This window comes from Narcine bancroftii, chromosome 9 (assembly GCF_036971445.1).
Source record: "Narcine bancroftii isolate sNarBan1 chromosome 9, sNarBan1.hap1, whole genome shotgun sequence".
Taxonomy (NCBI): domain Eukaryota; kingdom Metazoa; phylum Chordata; class Chondrichthyes; order Torpediniformes; family Narcinidae; genus Narcine; species Narcine bancroftii.
In genome coordinates this window covers 106,509,601-106,536,834 of record NC_091477.1, presented here as the reverse complement: position 1 = coordinate 106,536,834, position 27,234 = coordinate 106,509,601, and the positions used below count along the sequence as shown (strand labels likewise).

Below are 27,234 nucleotides of genomic sequence, written 5' to 3'. Positions count from 1 at the left end.
TAATGTATAAATCTACCTGTTGCTTCACTTCTTGTTGCAGATATGGATGAAGGAGCCAAGGTTGTCGTGGTCTGTTCCGATACAGAAAATGAAGAGAAAACTTGGGCTGAGGATAAAGTCAAGTTGTCTCTCTGGATGTAATGAAACACTCTTTGACGAGAGAAATTTCCGATGGGGAAATCAAGCAGAGAAGAATAGTCTCGCAAAAATTGAAAAGAAACTGCGACAACCCATCAAATAGGAGTGACCATTCGCATGATCACGAGGTCCTACGATTGAATGCAATAGTTGCTGTGACATGAACAATCATTCATCCCTCAATTAATTCCACCATGTTGAAGTGACTCCTCTGAAGTATACGACTTAACATGGCTTTCATCACGCAGGGATTCGAGCTATGTTCCTCCCCGGGCATTAATATGGACATTTTAACGTCCAATTTTTTGATCAGTGGATTTCACAGCACATAAGGGAATTTTCGTACAGGAATGAATTTGAGCAGTATAACCTTTTGATGACATGTACTCTTGGAAAATACTCCAAGATCATATTCAATTGGAGCGATATCTTTCTGATTTGCAACACATCCTTGGCCAAATACAATGCCGCGGTGGTGATTGAGATTACCTGTCAACGTTGATGTTGGTTCCGTTGTCGAAGAGCTGATAGTTGTACTTTCCGCTGAGGAGGTACTTCCTTCTGTCGTAGATAGAGTTCCTTTAAATAGAAAAGCTGAGCGTTTAGTTACAGTCCAACACAGCACGGTCAAGCTACTCTAGTCCATTGATTAAACAGTCCATACAACAGTGAATTAATTTCATTTCATTTGTATGACAAATAGTTATTCTAATTGCAATGTTGCGAGTAATACTGCAAATATTCGAAGTTGAAACAATTCCATATCACAGCCATTGATGAATGATTATTTGAGCAAAATTGTGATGTTTATAGAGTTACCTATTTGTGTGTCAGTCCTTGATAAACCATTGAATAGATTTCAGTGGCCACTGTAGTTGAGGTGACCGCAAGACTTTTGAAAATAAAAAAATTGAGTGTTTTAATGATTGTATATATGGCACCAATCGCTGCAGTCTGATGTTTGGTTCTTGATGTGAAGCCACTTTTGATATTTGAATTTATCAGAGACATGGCAAAGCTATTGCTGTTCAATCATTACGATAGTTGACATAAAGACACGCCAATATAAATGTCGAGTGAGTCTTAATCCTACTTGTCATCTGATATTTTTGTCTCAAGTCTGCTGGCTCATTTCTGCTCTATCTGTGCAATTTTTCATTCAGTCACTGAATGGAACTGTGTTTAGCTGTGCTGAAGAATCTTTTCAGCTTTAAAAATCAAGCATCGCAACTGTTTGTCAATTGCATGAAGAGGAAAGATTGGCTGGGACGACAGACGGAACGGTAGTTACATATGTTGCAAGAGTCTACCTGTTGTCTCGCTGCTTGTGCCAGGAGTGGTAGATGGGGCAGTGGTGACCGTGCTTGTTTCTGAAAGTGAAAATGAAGTCAGGTTTGCCTTGATGTTAAAGCCATCAATTATCTGGATGCAATAACATTTCTCACTCTATGATAATGGAGGTAAACTAGAGAGTCAAGCAGAAAATTAACAAGAATAAATTTTAAGTCACCATAGAACACTATACATTATATATTGCATTCTGACAAATTGGTCAGGTTCAAAGACATTGTGATGTCCCTCAGTCTCGAGCAATGGTTGAAATTTGCTCTTCGTAATATGCACCAAATGTTTCCCCATTTTGCCTCTGTAGAAAATGGCAAGCGGTTGAAGTGAATGCCAAGAAATCCGCATGTTAATATTCAGGAGTATTTGACTTTTGCAATTGAGAAATGCATTTATTAAACACTGATATTTCCCAACTGTCTCCTCAGGATTATATTCCCAGTCATTCCCTTCAATCAAAAGTTGGATGCAACTGCCATTACGTCGGAGCATGAGCCTGACTCGATGATCCTTTCCAATGACAGTCAGATCTCTCTCCTTGCAGAATCCACAAGGGAATATGTGAATGAGAGTATAATTTCCTCTTACAATATATTGCATGTCTACATTTGGAGTAGCAGGTTATGATTGAAGTTACCTGTGACTATTGATGTTGACTCTGTTGAAGAAGAGGTCGAAGATGTAAATGGCTCTGAGGAGGTACTTGGTTCTGTTGTCACGGATGTAGTTCCTTGAAATATGTGAAGAATGATTGTTAAAATACATATCAGCCTGGCAAACTGTGATTTTGCATAGATTCAGCTGATTCTTCCGGTGAGATCTCTGTTCAAATTCCATTCATATCCTTCCTGATTCTGGATATTTCAGATGGCACTCACATAATTGGCAACTGATGTCATGGATCTGCATGTTTATTTACCATGAAGAATCTCCATGAAATATCAATGAACATTCAAATGTAGAAGTTGTCGACTTGGCATGGATTTTTCTTTCTTGCTTATCCATTGATGAATGATGGGATAGATTTCAATACTATGTGTCTTTTACAAGAGTAGAATGTGTTTGAAAAGGATATGAGAGATGGTTAATGATTTGACAGCAGTCACCACATATACATTAACTAGAAAATCTGCTGGGTTATTTGACGAAGCAGGGTAAATATATAATTTGATCGCTTCACAGCAATGTCAAAGGTATTTTTATTCTTGCGATGAGATTTTCTAATGTGAAAACATCAAAAAGCAAATTCACCCAAGGTCATTCGTCTTGTAAGATGATTGGTTGTTTAAATGAAAAAAAATCATTGCTGAAATATGCATTATTTGTGGAACGTGTTCACTGTTTTGGTACATGGAACTCTAAAGTGATCATGACTCAATCAGGGTTTCAGAAATCTGAAGAAACAATTCTCAAGTATTTCCGATTGTGTCTGGAATTGAGAGCATCTGTGACTGTGGGGAAACACAACTGAAGAACAGAACTGTACCGGAATAGGTCCCAGGTCTCATATTTGGCTATTGGCCAAATACCAAAATTTCTAAGTTATTCATTGTTACTTAGCCCATCTTTCCCCACATATTCAAGCGTCTATCTGGAAGACTGTAAAAAGCTACTGAGAAATCTGAATTGTATTGTGGGGATATTTTTAACGTATAAATCTACCTGTTGCTTCACTACTTGTTGCAGATATGGATGAAGGAACCAGGGTAGTCGTGGTCTGTTCCGATACAGAAAATGAAGAGAAAACTTGGGCTGAGGATAAAGTCAAGTTGTCTCTCTGGTTGTAATGAAACACTATTTGACGAGAGAAATTTCCGATGGGGAAATCAAGCAGAGAAGAATAGTCTCGCAAGAATTGAAAAGAAAGTGCGACATCCCATCAAATAGGAGTGACCATTCGCATGATAGCGAGGTCCTACGATTGAATGCAATAGTTGCTGTGACATGAACAATGAATATTTATCATGCATCCCTCAATTAATTCCACCCTGTTGAAGTGACTCCTCTGAAGTATACGACTTAACATGGCTTTCATCACGCAGGGATTCGAGCTATGTTCCTCCCCGGGCATTAATATGGACATTTTAACGTCCAATTTTTTGATCAGTGGATTTCACAGGACATAAGGGAATTTTCGTACAGGATTGACTTTGAGCAGTATAACCTTTTGATGACATGTACTCTTGGAAAATACTCCAAGATCATATTCAATTGGAGCGATATCTTTCTGATTTGCAACACATGCTTGGCCAAATACAATGCAGCGGTGGTGATTGAGATTACCTGTCAACGTTGATGTTGGTTCCGTTGTCGAAGAGCTGATAGTTGTACTTTCCGCTGAGGAGGTACTTCCTTCTGTCGTAGATAGAGTTCCTTTAAATAGAAAAGCTGAGCGTTTAGTTACAGTCCATCACAGCACGGTCAAGCTACTCTAGTCCATTGATTAAACAGTCCATACAACAGTGAATTAATTTCATTTCATTTGTATGACAAATAGTTATTGTAATTGCAATGTTGCGAGTAATACTGCAAATATTCGAAGTTGAAACAATTCCATATCACAGCCATTGATGAATGATTATTTGAGCAAAATTGTGAAGTTTATAGAGTTACCTATTTGTGTGTCAGTCCTTGATAAACCATTGAATAGATTTCAGTGGCCACTGCAGTTGAGGTGACCGCAAGACTTTTGAAAATAAAAAAATTGAGTGTTTTAATGATTGTATATATGGCACCAATTGCTGCAGTCTGATGTTTGATTCTTGATGTGAAGCCACTTTTGATATTTGAATTTATCAGAGACATGGCAAAGCTATTGCTGTTCAATCATTACGATAGTTGACATAAAGACACGCCAATATAAATGTCGAGTGAGTCTTAATCCTACTGGTCATCTGATATTTTTGTCTCAAGTCTGCTGGCTCATTTCTGCTCTATCTGTGCAATTTTTCATTCAGTCACTGAATGGAACTGTGTTTAGCTGTGCTGAAGAATCTTTTCAGCTTTAGAAATCAAGCATCGCAACTGTTTGTCAATTGCATGAAGAGGAAAGATTGGCTGGGACGACAGACGGAACGGTAGTTACATATGTTGCAAGAGTCTACCTGTTGTCTCGCTGCTTGTGCCAGGAGTGGTAGATGGGGTAGTGGTGACCGTGCTTGTTTCTGAAAGTGAAAATGAAGTCAGGTTTGCCTTGATGTTAAAGCCATCAATTATCTGGATGCAATAACATTTCTCACTCTATGATAATGGAGGTAAACTAGAGAGTCAAGCAGAAAATTAACAAGAATAAATTTTAAGTCACTATAGAACACTATACATTATATATTGCATTCTGACAAATTGGTCAGGTTCAAAGACATTGTGATGTCCCTCAGTCTCGAGCAATGGTTGAACTTTGCTCTTCGTAATATGCACCAAATGTTTCCCCATTTTGCCTCTGTAGAAAATGGCAAGCTTTGAGTGAATGCCAAGAAATCCGCATGTTAATATTCAGGAGCATTTGACTTTTGCAATTGAGAAATGCATTTATTAAACACTGATATTTCCCAACTGTCTCCTCAGGATTATAATCCCTTTCATTCCCTTCAATCAAAAGTTGGATGCAACTCCCATTACGTCGGAGCATGAGCCTGACTCGATGATCCTTTCCAATGACAGTCAGATCTCTCTCCTTGCAGAACTCCACAAGGGAATATGTGAATGAGACTATAATTTCCTCTTACAATATATTGCATGTCTACATTTGGAGTAGTAGGTTATGATTGAAGTTACCTGTGACTATTGATGTTGACTCTGTTGAAGAAGAGGTCGAAGACGTAAATTGCTCTGAGGAGGTACTTGGTTCTGTTGTCACGGATGTAGTTCCTTGAAATATGTGAAGAATGATTGTTAAAATACATATCAGCCTGGCAAACTGTGATTTTGCATAGATTCAGCTGATTCTTCCGGTGAGATCTCTGTTCAAATTCCATTCATTTCCTTCCTGATGCTCTATATTTCAGATGGCACTCACATAATTGGCTCTATATTTCAGATGGCACTCACATAATTGGCAACTGATGTCATGGATCTGCATGTTTATTTAACATGAAGAATCTCCATGAAATATCAATGAACATTCAAATGTAGAAGTTGTCGACTTGGCATGGATTTTTGTTTCTTGCTTATCCATTGATGAATGAAGTATGTGTCTTTTACACGAGTAGAATGTGTTTGAAAAGGATATGAGAGACAGTTAATGATTTGGCAGCAGTCACAACAGATACATTAACTAGAGAATCTGCTGGGTTATTTGACGATGCAGGGTAAATATATAATTTGATTGCTTCACAGCAATGTCAAAGGCATTTTTATTCTTGCGATGAGATTTTCTAATGTGAAAACATCAAAAAGCAAATTCACCAAAGGTCATTCGTCTTGCAAGATGATTGGTTGTTTAAATGAAAAAAAATCATTGCTGAAATATGCATTATTTGTGGAACGTGTTCACTGTTTTGGTACATGGAACTCTAAAGTGATCATGACTCCATCAGGGTTTCAGAAATCTGAAGAAACAATTCTCAAGTATTTCCGATTGTGTCTGGAATTGAGAGCATCTGTGACTGTGGGGAAACACAACTGAAGAACAGAACTGTACCGGAATAGGTCCCAGGTCTCATATTTGGCTATTGGCCAAATACCAAAATTTCTAAGTTATTCATTGTTACTTAGCCCATCTTTCCCCACATATTCAAGCGTCTATCTGGAAGATTGTAAAAAGCTACTGAGAAATCTGAATTGTATTATGGGGATATTTTTAACGTATAAATCTACTTGTTGCTTCACTACTTGTTGCAGATATGGATGAAGGAGCCAGGATAGTCGTGGTCTGTTCCGATACAGAAAATGAAGAGAAAACTTGGGCTGAGGATAAAGTCAAGTTGTCTCTCTGGATGTAATGAAACAGTATTTGACGAGAGAAATTTCCGATGGGGAAATCAAGCAGAGAAGAATAGTCTCGCAAGAAATGAAAAGAAACTGCGACATCCCATCAAATAGGAGTGACCATTCGAATGATCGCGAGCTCCTACGATTGAATGCAATAGTTGCTGTGACATGAACAATGAATATTTATCATTCATCCCTCAATTAATTCCACCCTGTTGAAGTGACTCCTCTGAAGTATACGACTTAACATGGCTTTCATCACGCAGGGATTCTAGCTATGTTCCTCCCCGGGCATTAATATGGACATTTTAACGTCCAATTTTTTCATCAGTGGATTTCACAGCACATAAGGGAATTTTCGTAGAGGAATGACTTTGAGCAGTATAACCTTTTGATGACATGTACTCTTGGAAAATACTCCAAGATCATATTCAATTGGAGCTATATCTTTCTGATTTGCAACACATCCTTGCCCAAATACAATGCCGCGGTGGTGCTTGAAGTTACCTGTCAACGTTGATGTTGGTTCCGTTGTTGAAGAGCTGATCGTTGTACTTTCCGCTGAGGAGGTACTTCCTTCTGTCGTAGATAGAGTTCCTTTAAATAGAAAAGCTGAGCGTTTACTTACAGTCCATCACAGCATGGTCAAGCTACTCTAGTTTGTTGATTAAACAGTCCATACAATAGTGAATTAATTTCATTTCATTTTGTTTGACAAATTGTTCTTGTAATTGCAATGTGGCGAGTAATACCTTGTGCATACTGCAAATATTCGAAGTTGGAACAATTCCATATCACAGCCATTGATGAATGATTATTTGGGCAAAATTGTGAAGTTTACAGAGTTACCTACTTGTGTGTCAGTCCTTGAAAAACCATTGAATAGATTTCAGTGGCCACCGTAGTTGAGGTGACCGCAAGAGTTTTGAAAATAAAAAAATTGAGTGTGTTAATGATTGTATATTTGGCACCAATCGCTGCAGTCTGATGTTTGGTTCTTGATGTGAAGCCACTTTTGATATTTGAATTTATCAGAGACATGGCAAAGCTATTGCTGTTCAATCATTACGATAGTTGACATAAAGACACGGCAATACAAATGTACAGTGAGTTTTAATCCTGCTGGTCATCTGAATATTTGTCTCAAGTCTGGGAGCTCAGTTGTGCTCTATCTGTGCAATTTTTTATTCAGTCACTGAATGGAACTGTGTTTAGCTGTGCCGAAGAATCTTTTCAGCTTTAAAAATCAAGCATCGCAACTGTTTGTCAGTTGCATTAAGAGGAAAGATTGGCTGGGACGGCAGACGGAACGGTAGTTACATATGTTGTAAGAGTCTACCTGTTGTCTCGCTGCTTGTGCCAGGAGTGGTAGATGGGGCAGTGGTGACCGTGCTTGTTTCTGAAAGTGAAAATGAAGTCAGGTTTGCCTTGATGTTAAAGCCATCAATTATCTGGATGCAATAACATTTCACACTCTATGATAATGGAGGTAAACTAGAGAGTCAAGCAGAAAATTAACAAGAATAAATTTTAAGTCATTATAGAACACTATACATTATATATTGCATTCTGACAAATTGGTCAGGTTCAAAGACATTGTGATGTCCCTCAGTCTCGAGCAATGGTTGAAATTTGCTCTTCGTAATATGCACCAAATGTTTCCACATTTTGTCTCTGTAGAAAATGGCAAGCGGTTGAAGTGAATGCCAAGAAATCCGCATGTTAATATTCAGGAGTATTTGACTTTTGCAATTGAGAAATGCATTTATTAAACACTGATATTTCCCAACTGTCTCCTCAGGATTATATTCCAAGTCATTTCCTTCTATCAAAAGTTGGATGCAACTGCCATTACGTCGGAGCATGAGCATGACTCGATGATCCTTTCCAATGACAGTCAGATCTCTCGCCTTGCAGAACTCCACAAGGGAATATGTGAATGAGACTATAATTTCCTCTTACAATATATTGCATGTCTACATTTGGAGTAGCAGGTTATGATTGAAGTTACCTGTGACTATTGATGTTGACTCTGTTGAAGAAGAGGTCGAAGATGTAAATTGTTCTGTGGAGGTACTTGGTTCTGTTGTCACGGATGTAGTTCCTTGAAATATGTGAAGAATGATTGTTAAAATACATATCAGCTTAGCAAACTGTGATTATGCATAGATTCAGCTGATTCTTCCGGTGAGATCTCTGTTCAAATTACTTTCATTTCCTTCCTGATGCTGGATATTTCAGATGGCACTCACATAATTGGAAACTGATGTCATGGATCTGCATGTTTATTTACCATGAAGAATCTCCATGAAATATCAATGAACATTCAAATGTAGAAGTTGTCGACTTGGCATGGATTTTTGTTTCTTGCTTATCCATTGATGAATGATGGGATAGATTTCAATAGTATGTGTCTTTTACAAGAGTAGAATTTGTTTGAAAAGAATATGAGAGACAGTTAATGAATGGCAGCAGTGACCACATAAACATTAACTAGAAAGTCTGCTGGGTTATTTGACGAAGCATGGTAAATATATAATTTGATCGCTTCACAGCAATGTCAAAGGCATTTTTATTCTTGCCATGAGATTTTCTAATGTGAAAACATCAAAAAGCAAATTCACCCAAGGTCATTCGTCTTGCAAGATGATTGGCTGTTTAAATGAAAAAATGCATTATTTGTGGAACGTGTTCAATGTTTTGGTACATGGAACTCTAAAGTGATCATGACTCCATCGGGGTTTCAGAAATCTGAAGAAACAATTGTTAAATATTTCCGATTGTGTCTGGAATTGAGAGCATCTGTGACTGTGGGGAAACACAACTGAAGAACAGAACTGTACCGGAATAGGTCCCAGGTCTCATAATTAATGCTATTGGCCAAATACCAAAATTTCATTGTTACTTAGCCCATCTTTCCCCACATATTCAAGCGTCTATCTGGAAGCCTGTAAAAAGCTACTGAGAAATCTGAATTGTATTGTGGGGATATTTTTAATGTATAAATCTACCTTTTGCTTCACTACTTGTCGCAGATATGGTTGAAGGAGCCAGGGTAGTCGTGGTTTGTTCCGATACAGAAAATGAAGAGAAAACTTGGGCTGAGGATAAAGTCAAGTTGTCTCTCTGGATGTAATGAAACGCTATTTGACGAGAGAAATTTCCGATGGGGAAATCAAGCAGAGAAGAATAGTCTCGCAAGAATTGAAAAGACAGTGCGACATCCCATCAAATAGGGGTGACCATTCGCTTGATCGCGAGGTCCTACGATTGAATGCAATAGTTGCTGGGACATGAACAATGAATATTTATCTTTCATCCCTCAATTCATTCCACCCTGTTGAAGTGACTCCTCTGAAGTGTACGACTTAACATGGCTTTCATCACGCAGGGATCGACCTATGTCCCTCCCCGGGCATTAATATGGACATTTTAACGTCCAATTTTTTGATCAGTAGATTTCAGAGCACATAAGGGAATTTTCGTCCAGGAATGACTTTGAGCAGTATAACCTTTTGATGACATGTCCTCTTGGAAAATACTTCAAGATCATATTCAATTGGAGCAATATCTTTCTGATTTGCAACACATCCTTGCCCAAATACAATGCCGCGGTGGTGATTGAGGTTACCTGTCAACGTTGATGTTGGTTCCGTTGTTGAAGAGCTGATCGTTGTACTTTCCGCTGAGGAGGTACTTTCTTCTGTCGTAGATAGAGTTCCTTTAAATAGAAAAGCTGAGCGTTTAGTTAAAGTTCATCACAGCACGGTCAGGCTACTCTATTCTGTTGTTTATACAGTCCATAAAACAGTGAATTAATTTCATTTCATTTTGTATGACAAATTGTTCTTGTAATTGCAATGTGGCGAGTAATACCTTGTGCATACTGCAAATATTCGAAGTTGGAACAATTCCATATCACAGCTATTGATGAATGATTATTTGGGCAAAATTGTGAAGTTTACAGAGTTATCTACTTGTGTGTCAGTCCTTGAAAAACCGTTGAATAGATTTCAGTGGCCACCGTAGCTGAGGTGACCGCAAGACTTTTGAAAATAAAAAAATTGAGTGTGTTAATGATTGTATATTTGGCACCAATCGCTGCAGTCTGATGTTTGGTTCTTGATGTGAAGCCACTTTTGACATTTGAATTTATCAGAGACATGGCAAAGCTATTGCTGTTCAATCATTACGATAGTTGACATAAAGACACGCCAATACAAATGTACAGTGAGTTTTAATCCTGCTGGTCATCTGAATATTTGTCTCAAGTCTGGGAGCTCAGTTGTGCTCTATCTGTGCAATTTTTCAATGACTCACTGAATGGAACTGTGTTTAGCTGTGCTGAAGAATCTTTTCAGCTTTAAAAATCAAGCATCGCAACTGTTTGTCAATTGCATTAAAATGAAAGGTTGGCTGGAACGGCACACAGATCGGTAGTTACATATCCTGTCTGATGACTGGCAGATCTCTCACCTTGCCGAATTCCACACTTGATTATGTGAATGGGTCTTTGTTATCGTATTACAATGAATTGTATGTCTACATTTGGAGTAGCAGGTTATGATTGAAGTTACCTGTAACTATTGATGCTGACTCTATTGAAGAAGAGGTCGAAGATGTAAATCGCTCTGTGGAGGTACTTGGTTCTGTTGTCACGGATGTAGTTCCTTGAAATATATGAAGAATGATTGTTAAAATACATATCAGCCTGGCAAACTGTCATTTTGCATAGATTCAGCTGATTCTTCCGGTGAGAACTCTGTTCAAATTCCTTTCATTTCCTTCCTGATGCTGGATATTTCAGATTGCGCTCACATAATTGGCAACTGATGTCATGGATCTGCATGTTTATTTACCATGAAGAATCTCCATGAAATATCAATGAACATTCAAATGTAGAAGTTGTCGACTTGGCATGGATTTTTGTTTGTTGCTTATCCATTGATGAATGAAGTATGTGTCTTTTACACGAGTAGAATGTGTTTGAAAAGGATATGAGAGACGGTTAATGATTTGGCAGCAGTCACCACATATACATTAACTAGAAAATCTGCTGGGTTATCTGCAGGGTAAATATATAATTTGATTACTTCACAGCAATGTCAAAGGCATTTTTATTCTTGCGATGAGATTTTCTAATGTGAAAACATCAAAAAGCAAATTGACCCAAGGTCATTCGTCTTGCAAGATGATTGGTTGTTTAAAAGAACAAAATCAATGCTGAAATATGCATTATTTGTGGAACGTGTTCACTGTTTTGGTACATGGAACTCTAAAGTGATCAGGGTTTCAGAAATCTGAAGAAACAATTCTCAAGTATTTCCGATTGTGTCTGCAATTTAGAGCATCTGTGACTGTGGGGAAACACAACTGAAGAACAGAACTGTACCGGAATAAGTCCCAGATCTCATAATTAATGCTATTGGCCAAATACCAAAATTTCAAAGTTATTCATTGTTACTTAGCCCATCTTTCCCCACATATTCAAGCGTCTATCTGGAAGCCTGTAAAAAGCTACTGAGAAATCTGAATTGTATTGTGGGGATATTTTTAATGTATAAATCTACCTGTTGCTTCACTTCTTGTTGCAGATATGGATGAAGGAGCCAAGGTTGTCGTGGTCTGTTCCGATACAGAAAATGAAGAGAAAACTTGGGCTGAGGATAAAGTCAAGTTGTCTCTCTGGATGTAATGAAACACTCTTTGACGAGAGAAATTTCCGATGGGGAAATCAAGCAGAGAAGAATAGTCTCGCAAAAATTGAAAAGAAACTGCGACAACCCATCAAATAGGAGTGACCATTCGCATGATCACGAGGTCCTACGATTGAATGCAATAGTTGCTGTGACATGAACAATCATTCATCCCTCAATTAATTCCACCATGTTGAAGTGACTCCTCTGAAGTATACGACTTAACATGGCTTTCATCACGCAGGGATTCGAGCTATGTTCCTCCCCGGGCATTAATATGGACATTTTAACGTCCAATTTTTTGATCAGTGGATTTCACAGCACATAAGGGAATTTTCGTACAGGAATGAATTTGAGCAGTATAACCTTTTGATGACATGTACTCTTGGAAAATACTCCAAGATCATATTCAATTGGAGCGATATCTTTCTGATTTGCAACACATCCTTGGCCAAATACAATGCCGCGGTGGTGATTGAGATTACCTGTCAACGTTGATGTTGGTTCCGTTGTCGAAGAGCTGATAGTTGTACTTTCCGCTGAGGAGGTACTTCCTTCTGTCGTAGATAGAGTTCCTTTAAATAGAAAAGCTGAGCGTTTAGTTACAGTCCAACACAGCACGGTCAAGCTACTCTAGTCCATTGATTAAACAGTCCATACAACAGTGAATTAATTTCATTTCATTTGTATGACAAATAGTTATTCTAATTGCAATGTTGCGAGTAATACTGCAAATATTCGAAGTTGAAACAATTCCATATCACAGCCATTGATGAATGATTATTTGAGCAAAATTGTGATGTTTATAGAGTTACCTATTTGTGTGTCAGTCCTTGATAAACCATTGAATAGATTTCAGTGGCCACTGTAGTTGAGGTGACCGCAAGACTTTTGAAAATAAAAAAATTGAGTGTTTTAATGATTGTATATATGGCACCAATCGCTGCAGTCTGATGTTTGGTTCTTGATGTGAAGCCACTTTTGATATTTGAATTTATCAGAGACATGGCAAAGCTATTGCTGTTCAATCATTACGATAGTTGACATAAAGACACGCCAATATAAATGTCGAGTGAGTCTTAATCCTACTTGTCATCTGATATTTTTGTCTCAAGTCTGCTGGCTCATTTCTGCTCTATCTGTGCAATTTTTCATTCAGTCACTGAATGGAACTGTGTTTAGCTGTGCTGAAGAATCTTTTCAGCTTTAAAAATCAAGCATCGCAACTGTTTGTCAATTGCATGAAGAGGAAAGATTGGCTGGGACGACAGACGGAACGGTAGTTACATATGTTGCAAGAGTCTACCTGTTATCTCGCTGCTTGTGCCAGGAGTGGTAGATGGGGCAGTGGTGACCGTGCTTGTTTCTGAAAGTGAAAATGAAGTCAGGTTTGCCTTGATGTTAAAGCCATCAATTATCTGGATGCAATAACATTTCTCACTCTATGATAATGGAGGTAAACTAGAGAGTCAAGCAGAAAATTAACAAGAATAAATTTTAAGTCATTATAGAACACTATACATTATATATTGCATTCTGACAAATTGGTCAGGTTCAAAGACATTGTGATGTCCCTCAGTCTCGAGCAATGGTTGAAATTTGCTCTTCGTAATATGCACCAAATGTTTCCCCATTTTGCCTCTGTAGAAAATGGCAAGCGGTTGAAGTGAATGCCAAGAAATCCGCATGTTAATATTCAGGAGTATTTGACTTTTGCAATTGAGAAATGCATTTATTAAACACTGATATTTCCCAACTGTCTCCTCAGGATTATATTCCCAGTCATTCCCTTCAATGAAAAGTTGGATGCAACTGCCATTACGTCGGAGCATGAGCCTGACTCGATGATCCTTTCCAATGACAGTCAGATCTCTCTCCTTGCAGAATCCACAAGGGAATATGTGAATGAGAGTATAATTTCCTCTTACAATATATTGCATGTCTACATTTGGAGTAGCAGGTTATGATTGAAGTTACCTGTGACTATTGATGTTGACTCTGTTGAAGAAGAGGTCGAAGATGTAAATGGCTCTGAGGAGGTACTTGGTTCTGTTGTCACGGATGTAGTTCCTTGAAATATGTGAAGAATGATTGTTAAAATACATATCAGCCTGGCAAACTGTGATTTTGCATAGATTCAGCTGATTCTTCCGGTGAGATCTCTGTTCAAATTCCATTCATATCCTTCCTGATTCTGGATATTTCAGATGGCACTCACATAATTGGCAACTGATGTCATGGATCTGCATGTTTATTTACCATGAAGAATCTCCATGAAATATCAATGAACATTCAAATGTAGAAGTTGTCGACTTGGCATGGATTTTTGTTTCTTGCTTATCCATTGATGAATGATGGGATAGATTTCAATAGTATGTGTCTTTTACAAGAGTAGAATGTATTTGAAAAGGATATGAGAGACAGTTAATGATTTGGCAGCAGTCACAACAGATACATTAACTAGAGATCTGCTGGGTTATTTGACGAAGCAGGGTAAATATATAATTTGATTACTTCACAGCAATGTCAAAGGCATTTTTATTCTTGCGATGAGATTTTCTAATGTGAAAACATCAAAAAGCAAATTCACCCAAGGTCATTCGTCTTGTAAGATGATTGGTTGTTTAAATGAAAAAAAATCATTGCTGAAATATGCATTATTTGTGGAACGTGTTCACTGTTTTGGTACATGGAACTCTAAAGTGATCATGACTCAATCAGGGTTTCAGAAATCTGAAGAAACAATTCTCAAGTATTTCCGATTGTGTCTGGAATTGAGAGCATCTGTGACTGTGGGGAAACACAACTGAAGAACAGAACTGTACCGGAATAGGTCCCAGGTCTCATATTTGGCTATTGGCCAAATACCAAAATTTCTAAGTTATTCATTGTTACTTAGCCCATCTTTCCCCGCATATTCAAGCGTCTATCTGGAAGACTGTAAAAAGCTACTGAGAAATCTGAATTGTATTGTGGGGATATTTTTAACGTATAAATCTACCTGTTGCTTCACTACTTGTTGCAGATATGGATGAAGGAACCAGGGTAGTCGTGGTCTGTTCCGATACAGAAAATGAAGAGAAAACTTGGGCTGAGGATAAAGTCAAGTTGTCTCTCTGGTTGTAATGAAACACTATTTGACGAGAGAAATTTCCGATGGGGAAATCAAGCAGAGAAGAATAGTCTCGCAAGAATTGAAAAGAAAGTGCGACATCCCATCAAATAGGAGTGCCCATTCGCATGATAGCGAGGTCCTACGATTGAATGCAATAGTTGCTGTGACATGAACAATGAATATTTATCATGCATCCCTCAATTAATTCCACCCTGTTGAAGTGACTCCTCTGAAGTATACGACTTAACATGGCTTTCATCACGCAGGGATTCGAGCTATGTTCCTCCCCGGGCATTAATATGGACATTTTAACGTCCAATTTTTTGATCAGTGGATTTCACAGGACATAAGGGAATTTTCGTACAGGATTGACTTTGAGCAGTATAACCTTTTGATGACATGTACTCTTGGAAAATACTCCAAGATCATATTCAATTGGAGCGATATCTTTCTGATTTGCAACACATGCTTGGCCAAATACAATGCAGCGGTGGTGATTGAGATTACCTGTCAACGTTGATGTTGGTTCCGTTGTCGAAGAGCTGATAGTTGTACTTTCCGCTGAGGAGGTACTTCCTTCTGTCGTAGATAGAGTTCCTTTAAATAGAAAAGCTGAGCGTTTAGTTACAGTCCATCACAGCACGGTCAAGCTACTCTAGTCCATTGATTAAACAGTCCATACAACAGTGAATTAATTTCATTTCATTTGTATGACAAATAGTTATTGTAATTGCAATGTTGCGAGTAATACTGCAAATATTCGAAGTTGAAACAATTCCATATCACAGCCATTGATGAATGATTATTTGAGCAAAATTGTGAAGTTTATAGAGTTACCTATTTGTGTGTCAGTCCTTGATAAACCATTGAATAGATTTCAGTGGCCACTGCAGTTGAGGTGACCGCAAGACTTTTGAAAATAAAAAAATTGAGTGTTTTAATGATTGTATATATGGCACCAATTGCTGCAGTCTGATGTTTGATTCTTGATGTGAAGCCACTTTTGATATTTGAATTTATCAGAGACATGGCAAAGCTATTGCTGTTCAATCATTACGATAGTTGACATAAAGACACGCCAATATAAATGTCGAGTGAGTCTTAATCCTACTGGTCATCTGATATTTTTGTCTCAAGTCTGCTGGCTCATTTCTGCTCTATCTGTGCAATTTTTCATTCAGTCACTGAATGGAACTGTGTTTAGCTGTGCTGAAGAATCTTTTCAGCTTTAGAAATCAAGCATCGCAACTGTTTGTCAATTGCATGAAGAGGAAAGATTGGCTGGGACGACAGACAGAACGGTAGTTACATATGTTGCAAGAGTCTACCTGTTGTCTCGCTGCTTGTGCCAGGAGTGGTAGATGGGGCAGTGGTGACCGTGCTTGTTTCTGAAAGTGAAAATGAAGTCAGGTTTGCCTTGATGTTAAAGCCATCAATTATCTGGATGCAATAACATTTCTCACTCTATGATAATGGAGGTAAACTAGAGAGTCAAGCAGAAAATTAACAAGAATAAATTTTAAGTCACTATAGAACACTATACATTATATATTGCATTCTGACAAATTGGTCAGGTTCAAAGACATTGTGATGTCCCTCAGTCTCGAGCAATGGTTGAAATTTGCTCTTCGTAATATGCACCAAATGTTTCCCCATTTTGCCTCTGTAGAAAATGGCAAGCTTTGAGTGAATGCCAAGAAATCCGCATGTTAATATTCAGGAGCATTTGACTTTTGCAATTGAGAAATGCATTTATTAAACACTGATATTTCCCAACTGTCTCCTCAGGATTATAATCCCTTTCATTCCCTTCAATCAAAAGTTGGATGCAACTCCCATTACGTCGGAGCATGAGCCTGACTCGATGATCCTTTCCAATGACAGTCAGATCTCTCTCCTTGCAGAACTCCACAAGGGAATATGTGAATGAGACTATAATTTCCTCTTACAATATATTGCATGTCTACATTTGGAGTAGTAGGTTATGATTGAAGTTACCTGTGACTATTGATGTTGACTCTGTTGAAGAAGAGGTCGAAGACGTAAATTGCTCTGAGGAGGTACTTGGTTCTGTTGTCACGGATGTAGTTCCTTGAAATATGTGAAGAATGATTGTTAAAATACATATCAGCCTGGCAAACTGTGATTTTGCATAGATTCAGCTGATTCTTCCGGTGAGATCTCTGTTCAAATTCCATTCATTTCCTTCCTGATGCTCTATATTTCAGATGGCACTCACATAATTGGCTCTATATTTCAGATGGCACTCACATAATTGGCAACTGATGTCATGGATCTGCATGTTTATTTAACATGAAGAATCTCCATGAAATATCAATGAACATTCAAATGTAGAAGTTGTCGACTTGGCATGGATTTTTGTTTCTTGCTTATCCATTGATGAATGAAGTATGTGTCTTTTACACGAGTAGAATGTGTTTGAAAAGGATATGAGAGACAGTTAATGATTTGGCAGCAGTCACAACAGATACATTAACTAGAGAATCTGCTGGGTTATTTGACGATGCAGGGTAAATATATAATTTGATTGCTTCACAGCAATGTCAAAGGCATTTTTATTCTTGCGATGAGATTTTCTAATGTGAAAACATCAAAAAGCAAATTCACCAAAGGTCATTCGTCTTGCAAGATGATTGGTTGTTTAAATGAAAAAAAATCATTGCTGAAATATGCATTATTTGTGGAACGTGTTCACTGTTTTGGTACATGGAACTCTAAAGTGATCATGACTCCATCAGGGTTTCAGAAATCTGAAGAAACAATTCTCAAGTATTTCCGATTGTGTCTGGAATTGAGAGCATCTGTGACTGTGGGGAAACACAACTGAAGAACAGAACTGTACCGGAATAGGTCCCAGGTCTCATATTTGGCTATTGGCCAAATACCAAAATTTCTAAGTTATTCATTGTTACTTAGCCCATCTTTCCCCACATATTCAAGCGTCTATCTGGAAGATTGTAAAAAGCTACTGAGAAATCTGAATTGTATTATGGGGATATTTTTAACGTATAAATCTACTTGTTGCTTCACTACTTGTTGCAGATATGGATGAAGGAGCCAGGATAGTCGTGGTCTGTTCCGATACAGAAAATGAAGAGAAAACTTGGGCTGAGGATAAAGTCAAGTTGTCTCTCTGGATGTAATGAAACAGTATTTGACGAGAGAAATTTCCGATGGGGAAATCAAGCAGAGAAGAATAGTCTCGCAAGAAATGAAAAGAAACTGCGACATCCCATCAAATAGGAGTGACCATTCGAATGATCGCGAGCTCCTACGATTGAATGCAATAGTTGCTGTGACATGAACAATGAATATTTATCATTCATCCCTCAATTAATTCCACCCTGTTGAAGTGACTCCTCTGAAGTATACGACTTAACATGGCTTTCATCACGCAGGGATTCTAGCTATGTTCCTCCCCGGGCATTAATATGGACATTTTAACGTCCAATTTTTTCATCAGTGGATTTCACAGCACATAAGGGAATTTTCGTAGAGGAATGACTTTGAGCAGTATAACCTTTTGATGACATGTACTCTTGGAAAATACTCCAAGATCATATTCAATTGGAGCTATATCTTTCTGATTTGCAACACATCCTTGCCCAAATACAATGCCGCGGTGGTGCTTGAAGTTACCTGTCAACGTTGATGTTGGTTCCGTTGTTGAAGAGCTGATCGTTGTACTTTCCGCTGAGGAGGTACTTCCTTCTGTCGTAGATAGAGTTCCTTTAAATAGAAAAGCTGAGCGTTTACTTACAGTCCATCACAGCATGGTCAAGCTACTCTAGTTTGTTGATTAAACAGTCCATACAATAGTGAATTAATTTCATTTCATTTTGTTTGACAAATTGTTCTTGTAATTGCAATGTGGCGAGTAATACCTTGTGCATACTGCAAATATTCGAAGTTGGAACAATTCCATATCACAGCCATTGATGAATGATTATTTGGGCAAAATTGTGAAGTTTACAGAGTTACCTACTTGTGTGTCAGTCCTTGAAAAACCATTGAATAGATTTCAGTGGCCACCGTAGTTGAGGTGACCGCAAGAGTTTTGAAAATAAAAAAATTGAGTGTGTTAATGATTGTATATTTGGCACCAATCGCTGCAGTCTGATGTTTGGTTCTTGATGTGAAGCCACTTTTGATATTTGAATTTATCAGAGACATGGCAAAGCTATTGCTGTTCAATCATTACGATAGTTGACATAAAGACACGGCAATACAAATGTACAGTGAGTTTTAATCCTGCTGGTCATCTGAATATTTGTCTCAAGTCTGGGAGCTCAGTTGTGCTCTATCTGTGCAATTTTTTATTCAGTCACTGAATGGAACTGTGTTTAGCTGTGCCGAAGAATCTTTTCAGCTTTAAAAATCAAGCATCGCAACTGTTTGTCAGTTGCATTAAGAGGAAAGATTGGCTGGGACGGCAGACGGAACGGTAGTTACATATGTTGCAAGAGTCTACCTGTTGTCTCGCTGCTTGTGCCAGGAGTGGTAGATGGGGCAGTGGTGACCGTGCTTGTTTCTGAAAGTGAAAATGAAGTCAGGTTTGCCTTGATGTTAAAGCCATCAATTATCTGGATGCAATAACATTTCACACTCTATGATAATGGAGGTAAACTAGAGAGTCAAGCAGAAAATTAACAAGAATAAATTTTAAGTCATTATAGAACACTATACATTATATATTGCATTCTGACAAATTGGTCAGGTTCAAAGACATTGTGATGTCCCTCAGTCTCGAGCAATGGTTGAAATTTGCTCTTCGTAATATGCACCAAATGTTTCCACATTTTGTCTCTGTAGAAAATGGCAAGCGGTTGAAGTGAATGCCAAGAAATCCGCATGTTAATATTCAGGAGTATTTGACTTTTGCAATTGAGAAATGCATTTATTAAACACTGATATTTCCCAACTGTCTCCTCAGGATTATATTCCAAGTCATTTCCTTCTATCAAAAGTTGGATGCAACTGCCATTACGTCGGAGCATGAGCCTGACTCGATGATCCTTTCCAATGACAGTCAGATCTCTCGCCTTGCAGAACTCCACAAGGGAATATGTGAATGAAACGATAATTTCCTCTTACAATATATTGCATGTCTACATTTGGAGTAGCAGGTTATGATTGAAGTTACCTGTGACTATTGATGTTGACTCTGTTGAAGAAGAGGTCGAAGATGTAAATTGTTCTGTGGAGGTACTTGGTTCTGTTGTCACGGATGTAGTTCCTTGAAATATGTGAAGAATGATTGTTAAAATACATATCAGCTTAGCAAACTGTGATTATGCATAGATTCAGCTGATTCTTCCGGTGAGATCTCTGTTCAAATTACTTTCATTTCCTTCCTGATGCTGGATATTTCAGATGGCACTCACATAATTGGAAACTGATGTCATGGATCTGCATGTTTATTTACCATGAAGAATCTCCATGAAATATCAATGAACATTCAAATGTAGAAGTTGTCGACTTGGCATGGATTTTTGTTTCTTGCTTATCCATTGATGAATGATGGGATAGATTTCAATAGTATGTGTCTTTTACAAGAGTAGAATTTGTTTGAAAAGAATATGAGAGACAGTTAATGAATGGCAGCAGTGACCACATAAACATTAACTAGAAAGTCTGCTGGGTTATTTGACGAAGCATGGTAAATATATAATTTGATCGCTTCACAGCAATGTCAAAGGCATTTTTATTCTTGCCATGAGATTTTCTAATGTGAAAACATCAAAAAGCAAATTCACCCAAGGTCATTCGTCTTGCAAGATGATTGGCTGTTTAAATGAAAAAATGCATTATTTGTGGAACGTGTTCAATGTTTTGGTACATGGAACTCTAAAGTGATCATGACTCCATCGGGGTTTCAGAAATCTGAAGAAACAATTGTTAAATATTTCCGATTGTGTCTGGAATTGAGAGCATCTGTGACTGTGGGGAAACACAACTGAAGAACAGAACTGTACCGGAATAGGTCCCAGGTCTCATAATTAATGCTATTGGCCAAATACCAAAATTTCATTGTTACTTAGCCCATCTTTCCCCACATATTCAAGCGTCTATCTGGAAGCCTGTAAAAAGCTACTGAGAAATCTGAATTGTATTGTGGGGATATTTTTAATGTATAAATCTACCTTTTGCTTCACTACTTGTCGCAGATATGGTTGAAGGAGCCAGGGTAGTCGTGGTTTGTTCCGATACAGAAAATGAAGAGAAAACTTGGGCTGAGGATAAAGTCAAGTTGTCTCTCTGGATGTAATGAAACGCTATTTGACGAGAGAAATTTCCGATGGGGAAATCAAGCAGAGAAGAATAGTCTCGCAAGAATTGAAAAGACAGTGCGACATCCCATCAAATAGGGGTGACCATTCGCTTGATCGCGAGGTCCTACGATTGAATGCAATAGTTGCTGGGACATGAACAATGAATATTTATCTTTCATCCCTCAATTCATTCCACCCTGTTGAAGTGACTCCTCTGAAGTGTACGACTTAACATGGCTTTCATCACGCAGGGATCGACCTATGTCCCTCCCCGGGCATTAATATGGACATTTTAACGTCCAATTTTTTGATCAGTGGATTTCAGAGCACATAAGGGAATTTTCGTCCAGGAATGACTTTGAGCAGTATAACCTTTTGATGACATGTACTCTTGGAAAATACTCCAAGATCATATTCAATTGGAGCTATATCTTTCTGATTTGCAACACATCCTTGCCCAAATACAATGCCGCGGTGGTGCTTGAAGTTACCTGTCAACGTTGATGTTGGTTCCGTTGTTGAAGAGCTGATCGTTGTACTTTCCGCTGAGGAGGTACTTCCTTCTGTCGTAGATAGAGTTCCTTTAAATAGAAAAGCTGAGCGTTTACTTACAGTCCATCACAGCATGGTCAAGCTACTCTAGTTTGTTGATTAAACAGTCCATACAATAGTGAATTAATTTCATTTCATTTTGTTTGACAAATTGTTCTTGTAATTGCAATGTTGCGAGTAATACTGCAAATATTCGAAGTTGAAACAATTCCATATCACAGCCATTGATGAATGATTATTTGAGCAAAATTGTGATGTTTATAGAGTTACCTATTTGTGTGTCAGTCCTTGATAAACCATTGAATAGATTTCAGTGGCCACTGTAGTTGAGGTGACCGCAAGACTTTTGAAAATAAAAAAATTGAGTGTTTTAATGATTGTATATATGGCACCAATCGCTGCAGTCTGATGTTTGGTTCTTGATGTGAAGCCACTTTTGATATTTGAATTTATCAGAGACATGGCAAAGCTATTGCTGTTCAATCATTACGATAGTTGACATAAAGACACGCCAATATAAATGTCGAGTGAGTCTTAATCCTACTTGTCATCTGATATTTTTGTCTCAAGTCTGCTGGCTCATTTCTGCTCTATCTGTGCAATTTTTCATTCAGTCACTGAATGGAACTGTGTTTAGCTGTGCTGAAGAATCTTTTCAGCTTTAAAAATCAAGCATCGCAACTGTTTGTCAATTGCATGAAGAGGAAAGATTGGCTGGGACGACAGACGGAACGGTAGTTACATATGTTGCAAGAGTCTACCTGTTGTCTCGCTGCTTGTGCCAGGAGTGGTAGATGGGGCAGTGGTGACCGTGCTTGTTTCTGAAAGTGAAAATGAAGTCAGGTTTGCCTTGATGTTAAAGCCATCAATTATCTGGATGCAATAACATTTCTCACTCTATGATAATGGAGGTAAACTAGAGAGTCAAGCAGAAAATTAACAAGAATAAATTTTAAGTCACTATAGAACACTATACATTATGTATTGCATTCTGACAAATTGGTCAGGTTCAAAGACATTGTGATGTCCCTCAGTCTCGAGCAATGGTTGAAATTTGCTCTTCGTAATATGCACCAAATGTTTCCCCATTTTGCCTCTGTAGAAAATGGCAAGCGGTTGAAGTGAATGCCAAGAAATCCGCATGTTAATATTCAGGAGTATTTGACTTTTGCAATTGAGAAATGCATTTATTAAACACTGATATTTCCCAACTGTCTCCTCAGGATTATATTCCCAGTCATTCCCTTCAATCAAAAGTTGGATGCAACTGCCATTACGTCGGAGCATGAGCCTGACTCGATGATCCTTTCCAATGACAGTCAGATCTCTCTCCTTGCAGAATCCACAAGGGAATATGTGAATGAGAGTATAATTTCCTCTTACAATATATTGCATGTCTACATTTGGAGTAGCAGGTTATGATTGAAGTTACCTGTGACTATTGATGTTGACTCTGTTGAAGAAGAGGTCGAAGATGTAAATGGCTCTGAGGAGGTACTTGGTTCTGTTGTCACGGATGTAGTTCCTTGAAATATGTGAAGAATGATTGTTAAAATACATATCAGCCTGGCAAACTGTGATTTTGCATAGATTCAGCTGATTCTTCCGGTGAGATCTCTGTTCAAATTCCATTCATATCCTTCCTGATTCTGGATATTTCAGATGGCACTCACATAATTGGCAACTGATGTCATGGATCTGCATGTTTATTTACCATGAAGAATCTCCATGAAATATCAATGAACATTCAAATGTAGAAGTTGTCGACTTGGCATGGATTTTTCTTTTTTGCTTATCCATTGATGAATGATGGGATAGATTTCAATACTATGTGTCTTTTACAAGAGTAGAATGTGTTTGAAAAGGATATGAGAGATGGTTAATGATTTGACAGCAGTCACCACATATACATTAACTAGAAAATCTGCTGGGTTATTTGACGAAGCAGGGTAAATATATAATTTGATCGCTTCACAGCAATGTCAAAGGTATTTTTATTCTTGCGAAGAGATTTTCTAATGTGAAAACATCAAAAAGCAAATTGACCCAAGGTCATTCGTCTTGCAAGATGATTGGTTGTTTAAATGAAAAAAAATCATTGCTGAAATATGCATTATTTGTGGAACGTGTTCACTGTTTTGGTACATGGAACTCTAAAGTGATCATGACTCAATCAGGGTTTCAGAAATCTGAAGAAACAATTCTCAAGTATTTCCGATTGTGTCTGGAATTGAGAGCATCTGTGACTGTGGGGAAACACAACTGAAGAACAGAACTGTACCGGAATAGGTCCCAGGTCTCATATTTGGCTATTGGCCAAATACCAAAATTTCTAAGTTATTCATTGTTACTTAGCCCATCTTTCCCCACATATTCAAGCGTCTATCTGGAAGACTGTAAAAAGCTACTGAGAAATCTGAATTGTATTGTGGGGATATTTTTAACGTATAAATCTACCTGTTGCTTCACTACTTGTTGCAGATATGGATGAAGGAACCAGGGTAGTCGTGGTCTGTTCCGATACAGAAAATGAAGAGAAAACTTGGGCTGAGGATAAAGTCAAGTTGTCTCTCTGGTTGTAATGAAACAGTATTTGACGAGAGAAATTTCCGATGGGGAAATCAAGCAGAGAAGAATAGTCTCGCAAGAATTGAAAAGAAAGTGCGACATCCCATCAAATAGGAGTGCCCATTCGCATGATAGCGAGGTCCTACGATTGAATGCAATAGTTGCTGTGACATGAACAATGAATATTTATCATGCATCCCTCAATTAATTCCACCCTGTTGAAGTGACTCCTCTGAAGTATACGACTTAACATGGCTTTCATCACGCAGGGATTCGAGCTATGTTCCTCCCCGGGCATTAATATGGACATTTTAACGTCCAATTTTTTGATCAGTGGATTTCACAGGACATAAGGGAATTTTCGTACAGGATTGACTTTGAGCAGTATAACCTTTTGATGACATGTACTCTTGGAAAATACTCCAAGATCATATTCAATTGGAGCGATATCTTTCTGATTTGCAACACATGCTTGGCCAAATACAATGCAGCGGTGGTGATTGAGATTACCTGTCAACGTTGATGTTGGTTCCGTTGTCGAAGAGCTGATAGTTGTACTTTCCGCTGAGGAGGTACTTCCTTCTGTCGTAGATAGAGTTCCTTTAAATAGAAAAGCTGAGCGTTTAGTTACAGTCCATCACAGCACGGTCAAGCTACTCTAGTCCATTGATTAAACAGTCCATACAACAGTGAATTAATTTCATTTCATTTGTATGACAAATAGTTATTGTAATTGCAATGTTGCGAGTAATACTGCAAATATTCGAAGTTGAAACAATTCCATATCACAGCCATTGATGAATGATTATTTGAGCAAAATTGTGAAGTTTATAGAGTTACCTATTTGTGTGTCAGTCCTTGATAAACCATTGAATAGATTTCAGTGGCCACTGCAGTTGAGGTGACCGCAAGACTTTTGAAAATAAAAAAATTGAGTGTTTTAATGATTGTATATATGGCACCAATTGCTGCAGTCTGATGTTTGATTCTTGATGTGAAGCCACTTTTGATATTTGAATTTATCAGAGACATGGCAAAGCTATTGCTGTTCAATCATTACGATAGTTGACATAAAGACACGCCAATATAAATGTCGAGTGAGTCTTAATCCTACTGGTCATCTGATATTTTTGTCTCAAGTCTGCTGGCTCATTTCTGCTCTATCTGTGCAATTTTTCATTCAGTCACTGAATGGAACTGTGTTTAGCTGTGCTGAAGAATCTTTTCAGCTTTAGAAATCAAGCATCGCAACTGTTTGTCAATTGCATGAAGAGGAAAGATTGGCTGGGACGACAGACGGAACGGTAGTTACATATGTTGCAAGAGTCTACCTGTTGTCTCGCTGCTTGTGCCAGGAGTGGTAGATGGGGCAGTGGTGACCGTGCTTGTTTCTGAAAGTGAAAATGAAGTCAGGTTTGCCTTGATGTTAAAGCCATCAATTATCTGGATGCAATAACATTTCTCACTCTATGATAATGGAGGTAAACTAGAGAGTCAAGCAGAAAATTAACAAGAATAAATTTTAAGTCACTATAGAACACTATACATTATATATTGCATTCTGACAAATTGGTCAGGTTCAAAGACATTGTGATGTCCCTCAGTCTCGAGCAATGGTTGAACTTTGCTCTTCGTAATATGCACCAAATGTTTCCCCATTTTGCCTCTGTAGAAAATGGCAAGCTTTGAGTGAATGCCAAGAAATCCGCATGTTAATATTCAGGAGCATTTGACTTTTGCAATTGAGAAATGCATTTATTAAACACTGATATTTCCCAACTGTCTCCTCAGGATTATAATCCCTTTCATTCCCTTCAATCAAAAGTTGGATGCAACTCCCATTACGTCGGAGCATGAGCCTGACTCGATGATCCTTTCCAATGACAGTCAAATCTCTCTCCTTGCAGAACTCCACAAGGGAATATGTGAATGAGACTATAATTTCCTCTTACAATATATTGCATGTCTACATTTGGAGTAGTAGGTTATGATTGAAGTTACCTGTGACTATTGATGTTGACTCTGTTGAAGAAGAGGTCGAAGACGTAAATTGCTCTGAGGAGGTACTTGGTTCTGTTGTCACGGATGTAGTTCCTTGAAATATGTGAAGAATGATTGTTAAAATACATATCAGCCTGGCAAACTGTGATTTTGCATAGATTCAGCTGATTCTTCCGGTGAGATCTCTGTTCAAATTCCATTCATTTCCTTCCTGATGCTCTATATTTCAGATGGCACTCACATAATTGGCTCTATATTTCAGATGGCACTCACATAATTGGCAACTGATGTCATGGATCTGCATGTTTATTTAACATGAAGAATCTCCATGAAATATCAATGAACATTCAAATGTAGAAGTTGTCGACTTGGCATGGATTTTTGTTTCTTGCTTATCCATTGATGAATGAAGTATGTGTCTTTTACACGAGTAGAATGTGTTTGAAAAGGATATGAGAGACGGTTAATGATTTGACAGCAGTCACAACAGATACATTAACTAGAGAATCTGCTGGGTTATTTGACGATGCAGGGTAAATATATAATTTGATTGCTTCACAGCAATGTCAAAGGCATTTTTATTCTTGCGATGAGATTT

At 38.0% G+C, this 27,234-nt stretch overlaps 1 protein-coding gene across 1 annotated transcript in view; it reads right to left on the bottom strand.

The window, feature by feature from the left end:
* Positions 1-457: 457 nt before the first annotated feature.
* LOC138743596 (serine-rich adhesin for platelets-like) overlaps positions 458-27,234 on the bottom strand; it is a 158,012-nt gene continuing 131,235 nt past the window's right edge. The window contains exons 61-71 of the mRNA XM_069899109.1: positions 25,146-25,235; positions 21,905-22,096; positions 18,781-18,972; positions 15,730-15,819; positions 12,491-12,682; positions 10,989-11,081; positions 9,954-10,132; positions 7,751-7,886; positions 6,817-7,008; positions 3,766-3,855; positions 458-717 (exon numbers count right to left, since the gene is read on the bottom strand). Of these exons, the coding sequence (XP_069755210.1) occupies positions 458-717; positions 3,766-3,855; positions 6,817-7,008; positions 7,751-7,886; positions 9,954-10,132; positions 10,989-11,081; positions 12,491-12,682; positions 15,730-15,819; positions 18,781-18,972; positions 21,905-22,096; positions 25,146-25,235 (1,706 nt within the window). The remainder of the gene's footprint in view (positions 718-3,765; positions 3,856-6,816; positions 7,009-7,750; positions 7,887-9,953; positions 10,133-10,988; positions 11,082-12,490; positions 12,683-15,729; positions 15,820-18,780; positions 18,973-21,904; positions 22,097-25,145; positions 25,236-27,234) is intronic.